The sequence below is a fragment of the Phascolarctos cinereus genome, unplaced genomic scaffold, assembly GCF_003287225.1.
Source record: "Phascolarctos cinereus isolate Bilbo 61053 unplaced genomic scaffold, phaCin_HiC Scaffold_3;HRSCAF=262, whole genome shotgun sequence".
NCBI lineage: Eukaryota > Metazoa > Chordata > Mammalia > Diprotodontia > Phascolarctidae > Phascolarctos > Phascolarctos cinereus.
In genome coordinates this window covers 125,036,542-125,058,721 of record NW_027555736.1, presented here as the reverse complement: position 1 = coordinate 125,058,721, position 22,180 = coordinate 125,036,542, and the positions used below count along the sequence as shown (strand labels likewise).

The 22,180-nt window shown below is 39.5% G+C and overlaps 1 protein-coding gene across 3 annotated transcripts in view; it reads right to left on the bottom strand.

Moving 5' to 3' along the window:
* The window catches only part of SLCO3A1 (solute carrier organic anion transporter family member 3A1), a 376,694-nt gene that overhangs the window by 18,678 nt on the left and 335,836 nt on the right, over window positions 1-22,180 (bottom strand). For all 3 annotated transcript variants that reach the window (XM_020964444.2, XM_020964465.2, XM_020964475.2), the window contains exons 5-8: window positions 18,605-18,769; window positions 14,164-14,362; window positions 10,460-10,598; window positions 3,652-3,827 (exon numbers count right to left, since the gene is read on the bottom strand). In XM_020964444.2, the coding sequence (XP_020820103.1) occupies window positions 3,652-3,827; window positions 10,460-10,598; window positions 14,164-14,362; window positions 18,605-18,769 (679 nt within the window). The remainder of the gene's footprint in view (window positions 1-3,651; window positions 3,828-10,459; window positions 10,599-14,163; window positions 14,363-18,604; window positions 18,770-22,180) is intronic.

Here is a 22,180-nt window from a genome sequence, read left to right as displayed (position 1 = left end):
TAACAGGAGCTAATCTTGTCATTTGAAGTTAAGAAATGCAAATTCTTTCCCACTCAATTTTCATTTAGAGAAATTCTGCATATGTTCAGGCAGAGAGGCATTTCTAGTTGGTGGGGTATCGTATGCCAAAAATAACACAATTTGGGAACATCTTTCCTGTTAAGCTTTGTAGAGACTGAAGTATTAAAGCAGAAGGGTCTTCACAGGTAAATGAATAATTTGTCATCTTTAGGTTATATTGTTGTATGAAGCATGTTAGCAAAGGAACTATTCTTAGAGTCAGAAGACCTGGACCCCAGTCCCAGCTGGGATGCTTACTATCTATGTGACCTTGGGCAAGTCTGTTTACTTCTTTGGGCCTCAGTTTCTTTATTTTTCAAATGGGGTATAGTAACTTCTGCCTTGCTTTGACAAACTATATAAATGATGAGGATGGTGACGGTGGTGGTGAAGAGGAAGTTTTGATTATATTTTATCAAAAATAAATTTTTAAAAAGTTGCAGAAGTTGGTGAACAGAAGGTCAGCCTACACACTTTCAACTGATTGGCTGAAGCAATATTTTTAAGACTCAACATTTTCTTTTGATAGTTGTTAGTCCCTTAAAAGTCTCCTTGGCAGCAACCTCTTCATCAATATGTTTGTTATGAGACATCATCAAGGTAAAAGTAGTAGAATATGGCTTTAAAAGACTTTGTCCTGATCTTTCATCATTTTCCAGTGAAAACTTGAAAACTCAGTCGAAAATTTTAATGAAATTTCCTTCCATCTCTAAATACGTGTCTAATTATTAATATGCATTGCAGGATTTGGTTAAAGCAGACACAGTATTTGACCTTCTGGTAATTTAGACTCAACAGTCCTGTATTTATGCTTCTACATTAGATCCTGGTATTTCTGGGTAGTAATCTGCTCTATGACTTTCAAAGTTGTGAATGCATGTGAATTGCAGGTCTTTCATTAACCGTATTTGTCAAAAATTTTAACTTTGTAGTAGTATGTAGTAGCCACAAAAGGCAATGTAAATTAGTAGCAAGGAAGCTGGCCTTTAAGCTCTGAGACTTTGGTTCAAATTAGGCCTGTGACACAAACTGACTGTGTGATCCTGGTCAAGTCACTTCATATCTCAAGTGCTGAGCTGCATTGGTAGGAGTTCCTCATTTGGGAGTTCCCTCCACCAATGAAATAACAGGTACATTTACTAGTCCCTAATCTATGAAGTGGTCATAGAGACAAAGGCAAGCGCTCCCTAACACAAATAGCTATATCTCTGTCAACAATATACTACATTTCATTTCTTTTTAGACAACATAAATGCAAAGGAGAAAAATGAAAAAGGTACCAATTTCTCATTTGATACCCTCCTGGGAGAGAGGCACTTCTAGTGGGAAATTCATTGCAAACTCAGTTATGAGCCAATAAAGGGACTTGTGCAGAATTTATTGAAAGTACTAGCCTACTCCTCAAACTTTCTCAGTGCCTTTCTGAGACAGGTTGCTATTGGTTGTACAAGAGTGGCTGACACCCTGGGGCAATGTAGGGTATGGGGTATACCTGTACCTATCTACAGATGGCATAGTGTGCTTTCTGCCTGCCTTGAACATCTGTGACTAGAAATAGAACTTGGGAGCTTGACTGAATAAATTATTCCCCCCACCCCCCATATCCATATGCCCATTGTGAGAACACCTCCAGCAGGCATGTGTGAAGCATGGAATTATTTGAATTGGAAAAGCCTCAGCTTAGGTCATTCAGTCCATCTGTTGCTTTTTTTTTTTAAAGGAATCTAATATTTCCAAACCATCTCCCAGAAATACTTGTCAAACTGTGCCTGTAAAGTGATTTAAGTCTCACCACTCTATGTTTAATTCCTGAGTCAATCTTTTGATCCTAAGGCCCTGAATTTCATTTTTTCCTATTTTGGAGGGTTGAGGGAAGCAGAGATTGGGGAGAGGCATAGAGTATATGAATAAGATGGTGTCATACTCACTTATAAATGGGAGGGGTTTGTCTCATGAAACAAATTTTTCTCATACTCAAAGTTCTAATTAGTGCCTTCATTTTCCCATTTCCTTTTAGTGAAGGAAAGTAGGTCCTTGCAGGCCCAAATCCTACTTTCTTTCCCCACCCCTCTGCCAAAAACCAAATCTTACAATTATTCCCTCAAATCATTTCCCAAGGTACATGGCATAAAAACAGAAATACGATCATAATACTGAAGCACAGAAACAATGGTGAAGGAAAACTATGATGTAAATTTACTTAAATAGGAAAAAGGCATATCATTTGTAATTTGTATGTCCTGCCTTTGAGACCTGGATTTGGAGTTTTAGCTAATTTTCCTTCCTGGTAAGGTTGTGGTTTTTGTTTGTTTGTTTGTTTTTGTTTGTTTTAATCACTCCATCACCCTCCACCTCCCACTTTAAAAGTTCCAGTGAAAACTTAATGTAGCTCTAGTAGAAATAAGCACAGGGGCTGAAGTCAAAGACCTGAGTTCAAATTCTGTCTCTGGTACTAAGTGCCTTACCCATGTGACAGTCACTTAACCACTCCAGGTCTCAGTGTCCTCATCTGGAAAAATGAAGTTGTACTAGGTCACCTTTGAGGTACCTTCCAGTTCTAGAACTATGACACCATTATTCTCTCTCCCTAAATACCTATGAAACTCTAATCCCAATCACTAAGCCTCAGGCTTTAATTTTAATCACAGAAAAAGGTCCTAGCTAGTTACTTAATAAATGTTTGTTAGAAATGAAATATAGCAAAAGAAGCCCTTATGAAGATGCTCAGGCCTGGATCCCATCATCTCTAGGTTACTGTTACAAATCCAGCCCTATGATGACATTGGAAAAGTACCTTTAAGGTCTTCTAACTTCACCTTTCTTGACCCATGGGATGACTCAAAGTTATGTTGGGATCATCTCTTTGAGAAGAGTATTCTGCTGTCAGTGCATAGCTCGACAAGCCCATAATCTTCATGAGAATGCCTTTTTCCTTCCATAAGTTTTCTCTTATTTTGTGGAATATCTTTTTTAGTGAGCAGTGTTTTCATCAAGAAGCTAGGTGGTGCAGAGGATAGAGCACTGGGTCTGAAGATTCATCTTCCTGACTTCAAATCTGACCTCAGACACTTACTAGTTGTGTGACCCTGGACAAGTCACTTACCCTGTTTGCCTCAGTTTCCTCATCTGCAAAATGATCTGGAGAAGGAAATGGCAAAGCATTCTAGTATCTTTGCCAAGAAAACCCCAAATGGGGTCACAAAGAATTAGACACAACTGAACAACATTTGTTCTCTACAATGACTTTAAGTATTGACTGGAGTCACAGTTGTCTCTTTATTTGGAATGTTGTTATCTAATGTCCTTACTAAAGAACTGTGATATTTGTTGGTTGAGGGGAAGTGGGTTAACAGCTACTGACCCTACCACACCCAATTTGTGAAAATTTTGAGTTTCCCAGTCATTAAGTTTCAGTGGAATTGAAGGAAAGTTTCTGAAAGTGGTGTTTGCTGTTCAGTCACAGAAAAAACAACAACAACAACAACAACAACAACAACAAAAACAAAACCCAAACCCAAACCAAAGCCAAATGAATGGGTGTGAAACGGGCCATTCAACTGAGGTCCATGGAAGCCCTGGCTTAGCTCTTACCTGATGAGAATGATCACAGATGGAGTCTGAGCCATTGCTCCTATCATGCTGCAGACACACATCACACAGAGGAATGTAAGGAAGGCCTCTTGGCAACCAGGGCTAGGGCATTTCCCAGGAACTACTGTTGCATTTTCAGAGGGGACGGATGTGAGACAGGCACAGCCAGTGAGATTCTGAAAGGGAAGGGAAGCATGCCCACGGTTTAAACTGGGAGTTTCGACTTTCCATATCAAAAGCCATCCATCAGGTGAAGTTGTCAACTCCTAATTATGCATTCTGTGGTGTTCCATTAATCAGGCCTAAATAAATTAGTTAGCTTTTACCAAGAGCCTTCAAAACACATGCACAGACACAGGGATATTTATGGGGAGGAAAGCTTATTTTTTTCTTCCCTCCTACACATTTCATTTTCTGTGTTTAAGTGCCCCTCAATAAATTGTAGTGCAGACAAATGGCCCCCAAATTAGAAGCTTTCCCATACAATAAACAAAAAAGAAATTGTATTTCCAGAGTATGCTAAAACACTACCACATTAATGTGATAATCATTTGCCAATTTGTCCTCTCTTCCATGCAGTCATAATCATACCAGGGTACACTAAAAGGGGTAAATTTGTAACCTGCACATTGTTTCTGGTTCATTGACTAATTTGGTACCTTGAACAAACGGATCATAATGCCTTAAGTGAAGTTACTGTCTTTTTCAAGCCAAGAATCAAAGGGAAGGTCATAGAGACATTAGTGGTAAAGGGAAAAGTTCCCTAGTATATTTCAGGAAAATGAACAGGACTAAGCATGCCATCATATAGTTTGGAATAGATGTGAAGAATGAAGCTGTGGCCAAACAGGAGATTTATCAATATATGATCAGAAGAAATAAAAATGACTGCATTCTATTTGATCTCTTCAGGAGGATTCATGTCAAATTGCTTTTGTTTTCCAGTCACAGAGGCTTTTACTTACCCTCCTGGAATTTCTGATGGCTGAAGGTAGGAGGCCAGGGGTGAAGTGGGGGTGACAGTATAGAATGTCAGGTCAATTAAGGCATTATAATAGTAGTACACAAACTGCTAAGGAATGTAAAATGAAAACAATCATAAATGATTCATTACTCGTCTTAAGGAAGACTTGGCTTTCGGGTCACATCTATATACTACCCAAACTCTCTTGAGGTTAAAAATATATTCCCCTCTGCTTTAAAAATCCTGTGTTTTTCTCTTCTTTTTTCTTCACTGTTTTGCTTCCTAACCTTTTGTCTTTTTCCCTCCTCTCCCTTTCCAGTTGAAACTACATATAGGACTGTCTCCTTATTGATAGACAGAGCTGTCCCTATGCTATGACTGCAAGAGCCGGTGAAGATCTCCTCTTCCCCTCAAATGTTGCCTTCACTAGATTCTAGGAAGCCTGAAATTTCTTCACCAGGAGGAAGCCTTTCATTTTACATTTGAAGATAAAGCTTAAGATGCAAGTATCCCTGGGAGAGGTACACGTCAATATACCACAGGCTTGTGGTTTAGCTGGTGTGGGAACTCAGTGAGGTTGACACTCCTTCCAATAAAGCAGATTGTAACTGTCTACAACTCAGCAGTTTTTAACCTATGGTCTGTGAACTTGTTTTTATTTAAACAACAATGTTTTGATAACTATATTTCAATATAATTGCTATTCTTTGTAATCCTAGCTTTTTATCTCATGCATTTAAAAGCATTATTTTGAGAAGGAGTCTGCACACTACACCAGACTAGCAAATGGGTCCATGACCCACCAAAAGGTTAAGAACCCTTGCCGTAACTGGTAGTTTCAGAAAGTTGCGTGAGACTTAGAGAGATAAGTGTTAAGAGCTACTAGTTAAGAGAGGTAACCTCTAACAAATACAGAGAAGGCAATTGACTGATACCAGATCATTTCTTAAAAAAAAAAAAGGTTGAACTTGAGGAGGATGTATTTGGTAAGGCCCCTTAATACTTCTCCTCTTTGCATCAAAAGTATTTCTTCTTCACTTTTATTTCTTTCCTCCCTCTGAAAGTCTGAACTATGAGTCACAGAAAGAAAATTCTTTTCCTGAATGTGACTTGCTAACCTTCTGCCTCACCCTTAACTGGGTAAAATGGTCCCTGGAAAACAAGCCGATGTGCCTTTTAAGGGACTTGGGAATCTATTTAACACTCTCTGGGTGTTCCTAAAGATACCCCCAGGTAAAATGCCAGCAAGCCTGATATTGTGGGAATATTTGATTTAGAGTCCTGAGTTCACATTCGTGCCTTATAGCTCTGAGCTCAGTCATGAGACAGAACAGAAAAAAAAAAGTTGCACATTTTTTTAATATTTTTTGGAAAAATTGCTGGTTTTATATGAAATGGTTAAGAAAGCAATGAAAAAATAAACATGAGTACTCTGAGAATCGCACTCCTATCCCACATTCAGTCATTAAATTAAACTGAGAAATACTTTAATTCACAAACACAAAGCAATGGTGATACAGTTACAAAGAAGTTGGAATCCGTGATAAATTGGGGTAAAAAACAAAAACAAAAAAAATCCCTTACTCTTTGGACTCTTTTGATTAATTTTCTATGGATAAATGAAAAAAAATCAAACTGCTGTTATTTTGACAGCTCAAATGACAGAAGCAAAATACCATCCAAAAATGATTCAGGAACTCTGGCAAATGAAGCTGCCTTATTTGAGTCTCCTTCCCCACCCCCACCCTCCACACACACACACAAGCTCTCACCAGTGCTGCACACCTTAATTCCTATTCATTTTACAAATGAAATTGATTTCCAGGTTAAAAAATAAATTTTCTCTGAGGATGAGTTTGTGGGGAAGATATTGTGTAAACATAAAAACATCTTATAGAAATTTGAAACTGAAGGATTTTCTTTGTAAATTAAGGGTTTGCCTAAATTTTGGGATACTCATTTTCCTGACAATCATTGGACATAAGAAAAAATAACAATTTTTGTAGCATTTCTGGATATAGTCATGTATTTTAGAATGGAAATCAACCAAATCACTAATTTGGTACCAATTTCTGCTTTTAGAGTCCTTCGATCTTTTGTGGCTGACCTCCTAGTAATTGGTCTCACAATAAACCAATGATATCACCACAACAAAGTGGGTTGCTTTTTTTTTTTTTTACTTTGGATGGCAACAATTAGGTCTCTGTGCCAGACATTCATGAATTCTTTCAGAATTCATTGTGGTGCCTTTAGAATTCTATTGTCATTTGCCGTTGTCTTTTTGCAGCTTAGAATATCAACTTTTGATTGGCCCAAGCCAGGCTGGTATTACTGTGTAAAGCCCTAAAATCTCATCACTAAGAGCTAGGTTGGCAATCCATATGCTTCAAGCCAAAGGGGAAACTGAAAAACTGCAAAGAGAAATACTGTCTCCATCTTCACTTGCAGAGTCACTGACTGAAGAATAATGGCTGAGGGAGGGGGTGAGGAGAGAGGATGGTGACGGTGAGGGAATCTTCCTGAAATGATAGCAGAACGTCGACACACCTGTAACACTAATAACCCCAGATTCTGAGAGAGAATTTTGTCTTTGCACAAAGAACAGAATCATGGGCTGTAGAAGAAGGAGAGAGAGAGTTGCTACTAGAAAGGCAAACTAATTACTTGTGGTAGCCACTCCATTGAGAAATAGAGGGTGGGGGAAGAATGGAGACACAAAATCAGCCATGTCCAAATGCAGCAGAGGCTAAAAACATTTGGAGAGGCAGCAGAACTTGGCTTCAGAATATTAACCATGCCTTCTTGATAGGCTGGTACCAGGATGACCACAGACATCCAGCTTGGTCTGGCCATTTGGCTACAGGTCAGGGCCTATTACATGCCAAGGTATTTCAAAATGTCTTAATTGTTCTCCTTCTAAAGGATGCTGTAGCTTGATAAATTAAATGGCTGAGTGGCACCATTAAAAAGAAAAAAAAATCACACTAGAGAAAATGGATTCCAAACAAATCACACCCCCATGAGATGACCCATTTCCAGAAATGTAAGCCAAACACTCTCTACCCCATCTTGATTCTCCTACAAACTGCCATGTTGGATTTATGCTACTTTCCTACATACCACCAGTGGTTGGAATTATTTCTATTTTTTTAAAGCCAGTTATTTAGCACATCAGAAGGATATTTCTTCCAACAGGCAGTCAGCAGAGTGCTAACATGCTTACCGCTGGAATAATTACTTCTCAGAGTGAAATGTAAGTAAACAATCTGGACAGTAGATTAATGCCAAAGGAAATATACAAAAGTAACTTTCAGTCAGTTACACAGGCTCCCAGTCAAATGCAATGAGAGGTATTAAAAAATCTTTTATTAAATACAGTACAATCCCAGGAAGCTTGGGATGACAAGTAGGAAAAACACACATGGGGTCCGAAATGAAGCCCAAACATAGGGTGTGAGGAAACCAGATGTTACTGGATGTAGAATCAGTCTCACCCAGTGTCTTCCTCCAGCTGATCAAATTTTAAATGGTTTTCACCAGTCTCGGTGGGTGAAAATGGTGCCTATGTGGAGGACTAGAAATCTGATTGTACTTAACAGTGAAATTTGCACATGCCCTAGCTAAATCCAGCTGCTTGTAATCACTCAAGGGAGCAGTGCTATTACCCATGGCCTAACTGGTTATAATCTGAAATCAGAACAAGAGCTCTAACAAGACACTTGTTAGGCATAGGGTCTGGACGCTGGGTGCTCAGACTCATTGGAGAGTGTATGGGGATAATGCATGGAGACTTTTCTTTTTTCTTAAAAATTGAAGTAGTAGGGGAAGATAAAACTAGAGGAAGAGTGAAAATGAAACTCTAACAGTCACAACTGCGAGTGTTTGTTCCCTAGGAATTAAATATTATGAGGCTGGCATTCAGGTCGCTCCTCTCCTTGCCAGAAATGGGGGGGGGGAGGTGGGGGGAGAAAAGCATCCTAGTGCAGAAGGGGGAAGTTTTCCCCTTCTGTCCTGGAAGGTGGCAGTTTCTTCTGCTTTACTGTGTGTTTTTACATTAATCTTCCCACCCAGAATAAAATGTAGTATATATTTTTCAGAAAACTCAAGGAAAAAGCAGAATTTCTTCTGGGGTGGGGTAGGTGTGTGTGGAAATGAAAATTTAAGCGGTAAGCTGAGGAACAGAAATATGTTACAGTTTCACGAATCAAGAAGGGCAAAGCAGATCAGGGATAATTGGATTCTGCTGCTTTGCTGTTTCAGCAACTGAAAGCAACCACTGGACCCAGTTAAGCTTTTATTTAATAAGACTTTATGTATATGCAAGATCAGGGGAAGTGCATTTTCTCAGACAATTTTTTGGTCACTGAATTTTCTGAAATAGACACTATTTTAGTCTCAGGACAGTAGCACATATTGAATACATTTAATCCTTGCAACAGGACAATAACAAAGACTAATTTGCAACATAACTCTTCAGATATTAAAATGTTAATGAAATTGTTGTCACAGAAAATAATAACTGGTGTTTTCATTCTACCCATTCCCAAAACCCAATTCTTTTTTTCCATTCATTTTTATCCACACAGAGAAATTGCTTTATAATCTTATTTGAAAAATAGCTTTCTCCCCACCCAAAATGATATATCTTACTTTTTGAAAAATGGTTAACAGCAGCAGTAAGCCAAGAATCCAAACATTAAAGTAAGGAAAAACTTAATTTTCAGAAAATTAAGATGAATGATCCCTATTTTCTTTGTTTCTGACTAATGGCCACTTGGCATTACTGCTAGACTTTGCCTATATCCAAAGTGGATAGGTGACAAGATAGAAGGGGCAAGTGATTCAACAGTTAGTTTATTGAAAGGAAGAAATAGGTCTCCCTTTCTCCATTTTTATCATCCTATATGGCTCAGTTCAGTCCTTATACACAGAGGCAAATGCTGTCAATGAAAAGTACAAGAGAAATACAAGGAGCAGGAGACAGAAAGAGGTGGGGAATCCAGGAGCAAAGAATAAAAAGGAAAGTCAGTGAGCACAAAGGTTGTTTAAGACATGGCCCAAAATTCTTTCCCTTGGCTTTTGGTACAAAGCTTCCTTTGACTTGTACCTTGAATAATGCTAGTGGCCATGGATTCTCTGGTTCACCAAAGTCCTACTCTTATGCTTCATCATGGTGTGAGAGTGAATCTGTGTTCTTGAAGATCATGAGAATGGAGTACAGAAGCTTTGACACTTCTTACAACAAGCTGGGAACATTTTGAGTATGGGCCAATTGATGGACTGCTTCTGAGTCATCTGAAGATATGGACAAATCATTAAATCAGTCAATAAACACTTATTAAGTGCCTACTATGTTCCAGGTATGGTGGACCAGCCCAAGTTAGGTTGAAGAGGCTCATCATCAGAAGCTTAGCTCTTGAGTCAGGAATTTTTTTCACCCAGAGCAACTCATGAAGGCATCCATAAATGTGTACAATCAATGTGGATGGAGAGAACAGCCCAAATTTTGGAATCGTTAATCTTTAGGTTGTTGAAATAATGCCAATGGAAGTTATTTAGGCATATCGAGGAGCCCAATTTGGTTCTGTGCAAGTCACTTAGTAAACAAGCTTGAGTGACAAGCCTGTCCTTCCCATCTACTAGTAGAGTCTCCTAATCAAAGTGGGGATGAGATTGAGAAAAACTTATATCACAGGAGAGGAAAAAAAGAGAGCTACTGACAACTACTGATTCTTTATTTCCTATGGCAGTCAACCATCCCCTTGGGTATAGGCTGCCACGTAAGCTGCAGCTCTTAATCCACGATCCTTCGCCCTATCCAGAGAATAAATAAGTCGCAAATACCGTGCTGTTGCATCCAGCAAAGCAAGCAGACAGGTAAGTGATGCCATCTGCCCCACAGACTGGCGTGAAAGAGTCGGTTTGGCATTCACAGTTATTATTGCAAGGAGAATAGGGATCCAAAGTTACACTGGGTGCTGAGCTGTAAGAGAAAATACAAAATAACTCACATCAATCATACACGTTTATATAATACTATTATTTACAAGACACTTTTCTTACAACAATGAGAAGGTGAGTATTGCATTTTGGCTCAGAGAGGCTGAGTAATTTGCCTAGGATTACACAATTAATAAGAATTGGAACCAGTATCATAAATAGATGGAGGTATAATCACTTCAAATTGATTAAAAAAAAATTCAGCCTAACTACTTTCTTAATTTGACACCACACTACCTACCCATCCAGCTTGATCTTCCAAGATTCCTTAAATACATAATCCAGGCAGCTTGGCCTCTTCTCTTTCTTTGCTCATTCCTAATGCTGTGTCTTGATTGATATTCATTTCTCATACAGGAAAGCCCTTTCCTTTCCCCCTGTATGTACAAATCCTATCAGTTTAAGGCTCAACTCACATCCCACTTTCTCCATAAAGAAGGCCTTGCCTAATTAATTCAAGCTTAACTCATTTTTCTGTCTCTGTCCTGCATAACTGTGCACCATACACTTGATTATAAGCTACTTTGTACTGCTTCATTATGGTTTGGTGTGTTTTAACTTTGTTTCCCCAAGTGAGACAATAAGGTTATTGAGGAAAGGGACAAAGTCTTATACTACTACTGTAATCCTCACATTGCCCAGGAAAGCAGTGAACACAAATGAATCTCAATAAGTCCCTGATGACTGATCAACAATTCTCAATTTCCCTGGGATAAGTAATATTTTAAGATGCTTTTCATTTTTATTTATTTTTATTAAGAACTTAGAAGGTTGTTGTCTTTCTTTCTACTAGTGAAAAGCAAATGAGAAGAGATACTAAGTTAGGAGAGGTTATTAAATGTTCCAAGTAGAAAAATCTCTCATCTCATCCTCCCCACTACATTTCATCTAGAAGAGATTAGGTGGCATTATTCCTACCTACAAGTCAGATCTTTGAATGTGGGGGAATTCAAGACAGAGTCAATAATCCAAACTGAGGTCCCATAGTTTGATCTGTAAATACTGTTACGCTCTTCTCCCCTCACCCCCCCCCCAAAAGGACCAACTATAAAGCATATGAAGAAAATGTCACTTTGAACTTGTCACTCAGGAAAAGTGGGGAAGAAGGATAGAGTTCTTAAAGCTTCTGTAGAGGCAAATGCGCCTCTATTCTGTTCTGACAACTGATTTATCTTTTGGAGTAACCATTGGCAGGGACAAGAATGTCTCATCTTGTAGATTCACTCCTGGAACAAGATACCTTCTTTGGCTTTGGGTTTCCATATAAATGACCAAAGAAAGAATCTATTCATTTGGCTTTGTTGAGATGATGGCATTAATAACTTTTTTATATGTGTAGACTTTATATCTCATTAAGTGTTTTCATGTCCAATATTTTATTTGATCCTTACAATCATCTTGGGCATGACCTTGAATAAATATGATTACTTCTGTTTTACTGATGAATAAACTGAGTCTCAGAAAGGTTAAGATGACTTACCCAAGGTCACAAAGCTAGTAAGTCATGGGCTTGAATCCACATTATGATTTCCTATTCAGCACTCTAAATATCTCTATCTAAATAAATGTCTAAATAGAGGAGCAAAAGGCCTATGATACTATACACTGGAATTGCTGAAGTCTGGGCAAATTATAGTGTGACCATAATTCAGATAAAAATTGAACTGAGGAAATCAGAGGAAAAAGCAGAGAAGAGAGTTTAGACCTGATCTTACACTGGGTATCTGCTGTGAACAGTTTGGCTGACAAGAAGAACTTCTTACCTATTGGCTTAAAAATTATCTGAAGAGAGCTGTATTGCTAGTGGATCGTGGAGAGAGTAGTGGACATTCCTCAAGATAGTACCTTAGCTGAAGTCTTTAGCTGAGGTTCAAAGCAGGATGAATGAGATGACTAAATAGAGTTTTCCTGCTGGGAAGAGGCTTACAGATTTATAGTCCACATTACCTCCCTTCTCCCTTCTTCCCCCCTCCAAAGGTAGGTGGAGACAGTTGAAAGAGCTGGCTGACAGAGGAATGACCCACCCAACACAGCAGAGGCTTAGGTGGCCCTGAAGATAGATGGATAGATGCAGACCAGCTGGAGGGGATAAATGATGCCTGGTGAGGAGCAGTGGAGACCTGCCACCCAGCAGGGAGCCTTCCTAGAAGAGAGCAGCACAATGACATTGACAGCTCTGTGACATCAGTGGTATAGTCTGTCCACATATATGTCCTGGCCACCCAGAGTCCCCACATCACATACGTATGTCCCATGTGTTATCATTACATGTTTCCACTCTTCCCAGCGAATGGTTATGCAATTGTAGGGGAGTGAGCTTCAGTTTAACCGTGGGAATATTCTATCATTAATTTAATTACTATTAATTCATTATATCCTTTACTTGGAATCAAATGTAATCTCTGGCTGATTAGTTAAAGCAAACACATTAGTAAGGGCTTGTGAATTATGGTTTGAAGAAGATTCTGATCCACAAAATAACTAGACCCTGAGATAGTTTTCTAGGGTGGCCCATGAGTAGGAAGGGCCCCAAGTGCTTCACATGGTAATGCCATTCCCTGTATTTCTCTCTTACAGTGATTAGTCTAAAAGACTGTCCGAAGATTTAGGATGATGAGAAGAAAGTTGAAAAGGAGAGACATTAAGAAATAAAGACCTTGCTTTATAAATGATGGGACTGCGGATTGAGAGCTGGAAGTGGTCTCTGAGGCCATCTAGTTCAATGCCCTTATTTTGCAGATTTATAAACTCACAGTGGAAACTGAAGCCCAGGAAGGTTAAGTGACATTCCCAAGGTCACCCAGGCAGTGTCAGGAGTATTGACAATTTCTGGTATTTTTCAGGATTTGGTGCAATCTATGCTGTCAGCCTTGAAGGTAATGATAAACTACAATATAAGAAAAATATTCCAGGGTACAAAAGACTTACTTGTTCCATGGAGATATTTAGAAGAGATATTGGTGGCATAGTGGATAGTGCCCTGGGCTTGCAGTGAAGAAGAGGCAAGTTCAAATCTTGCTTCAAATACTTACTCGTGGTGTGACCCTGGGCAAATCAGTGAACTGCTCTCAGCCTTGGTTTCCTGATATGTCATAGGAGGGGAGTTGGACTTAAAGGCCTGAAAGGTCCCTTCCAGCCCTAAATCTATGATCCTATGGAATTGTGCACCCTCCTCAAGCTCACACTCACAGAAGGAGACAAAGCTTCTTCTCTGCTGCGCCTTTAATGGAAGCATAGCTGGTGTAAATGAGCCATGGTAGTGAGTTCCACTGTCATGAGAGGGGGAAGGTGCATGCCAAACATTTCCCCATTGCTCCACCTGTAATACCTGTAACTGCTCTGACAAACCACTTTCCCCTGGCCACCATTCCCTTCTATGTGTTGTCTCTATTAGAAGGTAATTGCCTTGAGGACGGGGGCTGTCCTGCTTTTGTATTTGTACTTCTAGCACAGCGCCTAGCACATAGTGCTTAATTGATCCTTTTTCATTCATTCCTTCGTTGCTTCATTCATTCTTTCATACCTGTTCAATTTCTTCTAGTACTTACTCGTTTCCATAGGGAACAGTAACCCCAGCCACAGGACCTGTGTCACACCCCAGGAAGAGGAAGGAAACATAACATGCTGTAGACACCAGGTTAACTAGCATGGCCATCCGAATGGCTCCCAGAGCAGACAGGCTGAGCTTCTTTACAAGAAGACCTCCTAGAAATATACCCAGACATGCACATGGGATAGCAGTCATCCCTAGAATAGAGGGGAAGAAAGAGGTTAGAAATAGGAATGGTATGTGTCTAGAAGAGCAAGGACTAGTGATATAAATGCTCAAACTGAAAACATATCCATATAAAAGTCAGCAAGCATTCAACAGTAATTTCAATGACTGATCTTGTGTCATCATCCTCAACATTTAAACACATTTATTAGAGCTTCCGTGATTATATGGCACTAGACTGGGTGCCATGATCACACAGACAAGTCTGATGCTGAGAATAATGGAGATCACATGGCAAATGAATACTGAGCAACTGTATGAAAAAATAGTGTATAAGTGAAAGGATAAGAATATATCATGGGGTGATAAAGCCTCACAGTACTTACATATTTGGACTATATGGATCATGGGAGCATAGACTTAGAGTTGAAGGGACTTGGAAGCCATCAAGTCTAACTCTCTTCTTTTACAGATGAGGAAAATGAGACATAGAGATGTTAAGTGATGAATCTAGGATTAAAAAGCTAGAAAGTGTCTGATGTGGGATTTAAATTTAGAGGCAGTGTTCTACCCACTCTGTCATGTTACCTCGTGTATGGGGGCCAGCTGGAATTTGTTATCTCTCTTCCAATTTATCAGGAAGAATGACTTTTCAGCTTCCTATACAGCCTAAGGTACCACCCACAAAAAGAGTGGCTTGTACCATATGACAGTCTTGCCAAGATGATAGACAATTTAACAGCTTACAGAGTTTAAAAAAATCAACTCTTCTTCAAGGTCAAATGAAAAAAAAATGGTTCATGTGTCATAGCCACCCACTTGCTCCAGCAAGTTACTTTTTGTAAGGCTTGGGATGGCAGCACTTGGGATGGCAGCATGGTGCAGGGCAGATCTGGGGGCAGAGGATTCAAGTGTAAATCCTTCTTCTGTCACTTACTGTCTGAGTGACTTTGGTCAAATCATATGACCTTTCTGGGGCTTTGTTTCCTTATCTATAAAATGAAGGCACTGGACCAGGTGACCTCTGCAGTCTTTTCTAACTCTAAATTCATGATTTTACACACATTATAAATACATTATTATAATGATTTTTATTTGACTTTATTCTGTTTTGCATCACCTTATTTTTACATGAAAGTCACCTGTAGATTATCAATATTACTTAGGGCCAATTTGTAACCTAGGATGTCTTTATCTTGTGTACTAGCACACTCCTAGAGTCACTTTCCACATTAATTAGTTGGTGTATACACTAGAGGAATGTATATTAGCTTCAATATCAAATCAAATATCATATAAGTAGGTAGGCAGAAATAATATAATGCTAGCTAATACCGTAACAATTAATTTTTGGACTCCATTTGTGTGATATGGTCAAGATTCATGCAGAATGGGCATCCATGGACGGGTTTGTTATCTGTATCATTGGAGGATTGGAAGGAATACCTATGTTAATGAGATCACAGAATATTGGAATAGTTTTATTGACAAACGTCAAATATTTTCAGATTCTCCATTATTTTGGACTGTTTACATCATAATTTTCCCACCATAACTTCTTGGCATAGATGTGATGAGCTGACCCTACTTGCATGAATGAAAGATACTCTTGATGATCAGGACTGAGATCTGTTTATCTTCCTTTCAATAGTACCTAGCACAACACCAAAGCCCTTTGGGCACTTAGACGGTATTATGTAGTGACTCTGCCAATACCACTTAATGTCCTCTTGCCTCTGAGCCACCATAAACAATTACTCCCTCTCCTTGAAGCATATTGCTCCTTAATACTTGTGGACAGTTATCATAACTTTCCTCCCAACTCTCTCCTCATTAAGTTAACCTATGCAGATTTAGTCCTTTTAATCTTCTCTCATAAATCAGTCCTGCCAGGCCCTTAATCATTTTTGTTGTTGTGCTCTGAATTCTGTCCAATTTGTTGATGGCTCTGTGGTATTGCCCAGAGCTGGTCACTGGTGCTTCCGGAAGATTGAATAGGTTGTCTCCCAGGTCCATGAGAGCTATGAATAGAATATATTCCCATTGGAGCTTCTCCTTATATTTATGATTCCCTTTCTTTGTGCCCCTAACCATTGCCAGCCTACTCTGGTACCCTTTCTCTTGTGTTTTTTCAATCCAGATGGCATGATGCCACTAAGTTGATCACAGTAAAAAAATAATTATAAGAATCCTTTAAATGGAAGTCACATTCTTGGACTGCTGAAGGAATTAGGATTCATGGAATACCTCCCTATGGGTTAAAATAATTACCTTTGATAGTGTTCTGATCATTGAAACTAGTAGTGGGAAGAACAGATGTTACACGGGCTCAAGGACTTGAGATTCTTCTTTTGTCCTTTCCTCCAGAATTCTATTGATTGATTTGGCAATAGAAGAGCAGGGACCTATTGTGAAGCTACACACAGCCTGAAGTGGAAGTGCCTCTTTCAAAGCAAGAAGAATTCAAAGAAAGGAAGGGAAGAGATCAGGAGGTGATATACTGTTTCTTCCTCTGTGCCTGGGGGCTCAAGTCTAACAATGTGAAGATATAGTGTTAGAAAACTGAACATTAAAGGAAAAGACACATTCCACTTTCTCAGACAGATAGAAAAGGGCTAACTGTGTTTTGTGATTGCCTCTTTGAAGTAAGGGTCTCTTTAATTTGCCTTTGGTTCCAAAAACATGAGGTTTATAAACATTCTGTGCAATGTTCTTAGACTCTTTTTGGTTTATTGTGGTATAGACTGTTGAGGAAAAGAAAAGAGAGCTGAGTCAAAATATTCTCTTAAAAATAGATGGGCATTAAGTCCTGACCTTTTCCAAACCCTCTATAATCTTCCTCCATATTAGTCATCAGTTTTATTTTACACTGTTCTTCATAATGGACAGTTTTCTCACTGTCCTCCACACGAGCCATGTTCCTTCCCCCCTTTGCGGTTTTACCAGTGTTGGTAGGTATCCCTAAGTGAGATGCCCTTCCCCTTCATCTCTGTCTATCCAAATTTGTCCTGGCCTTCAAAACCCAGCTGAAGACCCACTTTCCCCTGAAGTTTTCCCTGACTGTTTCAGTTCACTCTGATCTCTACTGTTCCTGAAACTCCTGTTCCCCAGTATCACATTTTTTCTTATGTTACCTTTCACTTCTTGATTATTCAGTATCTTATAAGGCTAGGATATAGTTAAGGACCAGACATGTGATTTCATGGATATAGGGGACTCCTAGACGATGAAAGTCCCTCAACCAATGTATGTAGGCACCTTCTCTGCGACTTATAGCCTTAGGGAGGAGCCTAGAGCACAAGTGTCAAAGACATAAAGCACAGGCCTCATGTAGCCACAACTCTCCAGGGTGCCCCTCAACCAGATTAATGCAATTGAGAAATATTGAACAAAATGAAAAAAAATACAATGAAAGTTGTGTAATATTACAATTAAAAGCTAAATCGATATGCAGACCCAAGGGATCCTTATGTACAGATTAGTGGCCCCGTCTATAGTTGAATTTGACACCACTGACCTAGGGCATTGAGAAGGTAAGTGACTTCTCCAGGGTGACAATGATAATGTGGATTAGAAAGGAGATTTAAACTCCAGTTTTCCTGATTTCAGGCCAGCTCTCAGTCTACTATCCCCCAGATGAAGCCAGGTGGTACAGTGGATAGGGCCCTAGACCTGGAGTCACAAAGACCTGAGTTCAAATCTGGTCTTAGACTCTTATTAGCATGTGATCCTGGGCAAGTTACTTAACTTCTGCTTGCTTCGGTTTCCTCACCTATACAATGGGGATAATAATAACACCTATCTCCTAGGATTGTTGTGAAGAACAAGTGAGTTAATACTTATAAATGCTTAGCACAGTATCTTGCCCATTGTAGGGGCTATATGCATATTAACTATTATTATTAGATCATTCTGTAATTGCTTCAGGTGCATAAGTCTTATCTTAAGAATAAGCTTTTGAAACTCTTTAAAGAGAAAAGAATGTAAGCTCTTTGAGGACAGGGGCTGTTTTCATTTTTATCCTTGTGTCCCCATGTCTAATAAAGTGCCTTAAAGGCATTTAAAATATTTATTGAATTAAATTGCATCATATATTACATATAATCTCCTTTGCCGTGAATATTGAGCAAAGTGTTCAAAACACAGTAGGCATTGCTAAACTTGTCAGATAGAATTGTCAAAGAATTCTTTCCTCCTCCTGCTTACCACGACTCCTCCCCTGTGGAGGACTAAATAAACAGCCATCCTGGCTTTAGGATGGGAGGGCCACTCACCCAGCAGCTGGTTGGCTGATGAAGTTGTGAGGTTGAACTGCTGTTCCAAGTACTTTCCCAGGAAGGCAGCAAAGCCAGCCACCACTGCAATCTCCATACAGGCTGCCAGGACGATGCAGGTGAACACGGGGTTAGACAATAGATGCTTTGTCACTTTAGGAATCACTGCAAGGAATATCAGAGCAAAGAGTAATTATCAGTCAATGAGCACCGAGTTATTTATTTATTTATTTTTATCATGCTTCTTATTCCTATCATAGCTTATTGGCAGTGACTGATAACTCACGTGGATCTTGGATCTGATTCACGCCAACCCTTATGGGAAAAACCACATAAAAAAGCGACACACCATTTTTTCCCCCCTGAGCTCCCACCAGCAGTCAGGATGGGGGTTTATTGTCAAAGTCAGCTAAGAGACTCTGGCAATGTGATTGAAATGGGAGAAAAAAATGTGTTTTTGTCTGTTGGCATACTATCCTGGGATCTGCTGTTGGGTTTTTGAGGTCTCAAAATAAAACCACCAAGGAATCCTTTGTGGGGGGCAAGAAATGGGGCAACCAAGAAACTAGTAGGCTCATTAAACTTCTTTTCAAGACCCAAGGGAGAAGAAACAGCACTTTTAATATGAGAAAACACCTGATGTTGGGGAAGACATTAACGGTTAGGCTCTCTAATGAAATACTGCCAAATGGTCCATAGCAGAACATTTCTCTGTGACTGGGCCTGGAGGATGGAGATTAGCAAGTGCTATCCCTGTCCAGCCAGCAGAAGGGGAGTGAGCAGAAGACAGATACCCTGTACCTCCTGAAGCCTCTCTCTCACTCTGTGTTCACCTTTCATCTGTCAGTTGGTTTGTTCCTGAGAGTGTCTGAGTGGTAGGCAGCGTAGTAGTGTGGAAAGAACCCTATCGTCTTGGAGTCCAGATATCCTGCCTTGAGTCTTGACATTCCCAATCATTAGCTATATAGCTATGGGAAAGTGATTTAACCTTTCTGAGCCTCAGTTTCCTTATGTGAAAAATGGGGATAAAAATATTTACACAATCTACCCTACAGGGTAATCGTAAGGGAGGTGTTTCATGAGCCTTACAGCACTACATTAATGCAAGCTCTTGCTATTGTTCATCACTCTGTCTCAGCTGTTCCTGGATGTAATGAAGAAAAAACACTGTTGTCTTCAGATTGTGAGGCACATTCATTTGAATACATTCCATGGTAGCAAATCTTTGTCTTTTGAGGATGCATTCAATTTTTGGAAATATCCAAACCTAATCTGGAGACAAAGTCTGGTAAAATGAGGTAGATAATAAAGTGGCATTGCCAATTTTGCTAAGCAACCAGATGTCACTATGAGGTGATGAGATTCCAATGGAAAGGAAGCTAGACTGGGAGTTAGGATGCCTGTTTCATCAATAACAAGCTGTATGACCTTGGCCAAATCACTGGATTTCTCCAAGGCTCAAATTTTCAGCTGTTCTGCTTGGCCCTGGAGAGAAGAACTAGGAGTAATGAGGAAAAGTTACAGGGAGGCATATTTTGACTTAATATTAGGAAAATTTTCCTAATAAGAATTGTCTGACAATGGAATGAACTGCTTTGGGAAATAATGAGTTTTCTTTCTTTTTTTTTTTTCTGGAAATGTTCAAGGGAAGTCTGGACGACCAATAGTCCAGGATGTCACAGACAGAATTCATGTACTGGACCAAATAATCTTTGAGTTTCCTTTTGACTCTGAGATTATATGATCTCTCATCTGTGAAATGAATAGTTTGGTCAAGATGAGAGGCAGCATGGTCTAGGGGAAAAAGTCACTTAGCCTCTGGGTCTCAGCTTTCTCATCTGTAAAATGAGAGGACTAGATTAAACCTTGAGGCCCCTTTTGGCTCTAAATTTTTGATCCTATAATTTCTAAGGTACATCATGACAGCTGACATTTAGATAGAGCTTCAGGGTTTACAGAAAGGTTCACAGATATATTGACTTGGGCCTTGCAATAATTGTGTGAAATAGGTATTCTAGGTATCATTATACCCATTTTAGAGATTAGGAAATTGCGGCATAGAGAAATTGTTCATGGTCACAGAATTAGTAAATGTCAGAGGTGGGATTTAAAATACAGGTCTCACCTAACTCAGAGTATAGAACTCTATTGTTTCTACACTACTCCAGTTTTCTTATCTGACTTATATACTGTCCCTGAAACTGTAAATTTGTTAACTTCCAGAGCAGAGTTCCACAATGTTTTAAGCATCATCAGAATGTGCATAGACAAACACTTACAGAATCATAGATTATGAGCTAGAAGTGACCTCAGAGGCTATCCTCATTTTGCAGATTAGGAAACTGAAGCCAGTAGAGAGGTCAGTAACTTGCCCAGTATCACACACACAACAACCAAGGACTCCTGGATTCAAATCCAGCACTCCTCATATGATCTTCGTAGACACAACACTGGATTTGAGTATAAAAAGTCCTAACATTTAAAAAAAACCATTTAGAGTCTTCCTTTGTAAACCGTTTCTTATTACAAAAATGTTAACTGTGGGTTCCATTTGTTTGTTGGTTCATCCACTGAAATTCTAACGGTCAGTCTGACAGCCCAGCTCACAACTCTGAGTACCCACTGAGATGAATGAGGTTCTGTGTTCCCAGGCTGGGGCAGGACCTTAGCCTCTCTGACCAGACACCATATTTCTGACACGGAAACAGCCCTACGGAGCACAACCAGATTTCCACGTCTTTGTTTCATGGCAAGTAACCCTTTGTTCTTTGACTAAAGACGGGAACATTAGGGATTGGGGGAGAGGGAAACTAGCTTTAAAAGAGGAAAAACTGGTTAATGCATGAAATGTTATGTTTTTCTACTTCAGCAAGCATTTTAATTATGCCAGAGATAGTTCCACTTCAGCAGGAAGGATTCCTCACCAAGGCAGGAGCCTGCCTGCTTTTGTCTTAATACCTGGTGACTAATTTCTCACTGAATTAGATGTGAAAATCATTAAATTTGAGAATCATCTCATGGAAGGGTGGAGGGAAGCCTCACTGGGCCTTGTTTGCAATGAAGATTTTTTTTTCTTTTCTATTAAGCATATGACAGATTGCTCTGGTTCTTGCCTCTGTTTTCCTCCCAGACTTCTCTTTTCTTTTCCATGTTTAATTGCACTAACTTACAGCACTCTTAATAGATGATGCTTTTTAAAAGGCTCAGCCTGGCCTCTCTGGGTCCTATTTGAAAGGGGTTGTAATTATCTTGATCCTAGGGCTATCCCAATGTTTCCAGCTCTTTCATCCAAAAGGATTTTCAAAGCTCATAAAATTCTGATTTCCTAAGACTTTAGAAGGCATAATGAGGCAACAGAATACAGAGTGGCCTAGAGAAACAGTTTCAGTGCAAGCAACCTCCTTCCAGGACTCCTGACCACCTGCTGCCTTTTTCAGCCATACCTCCTGTCTACTGATTCACACTTAGAAGTTGAGGCGTGGAGGACCCTGGAGGGAGGAGGGAAAAGGATCAATTTGAATTTAGCAGCCAGCTAGCCATCCAGCCAGCCAAGCCCAGAAAAGGGTTTTTAAAATA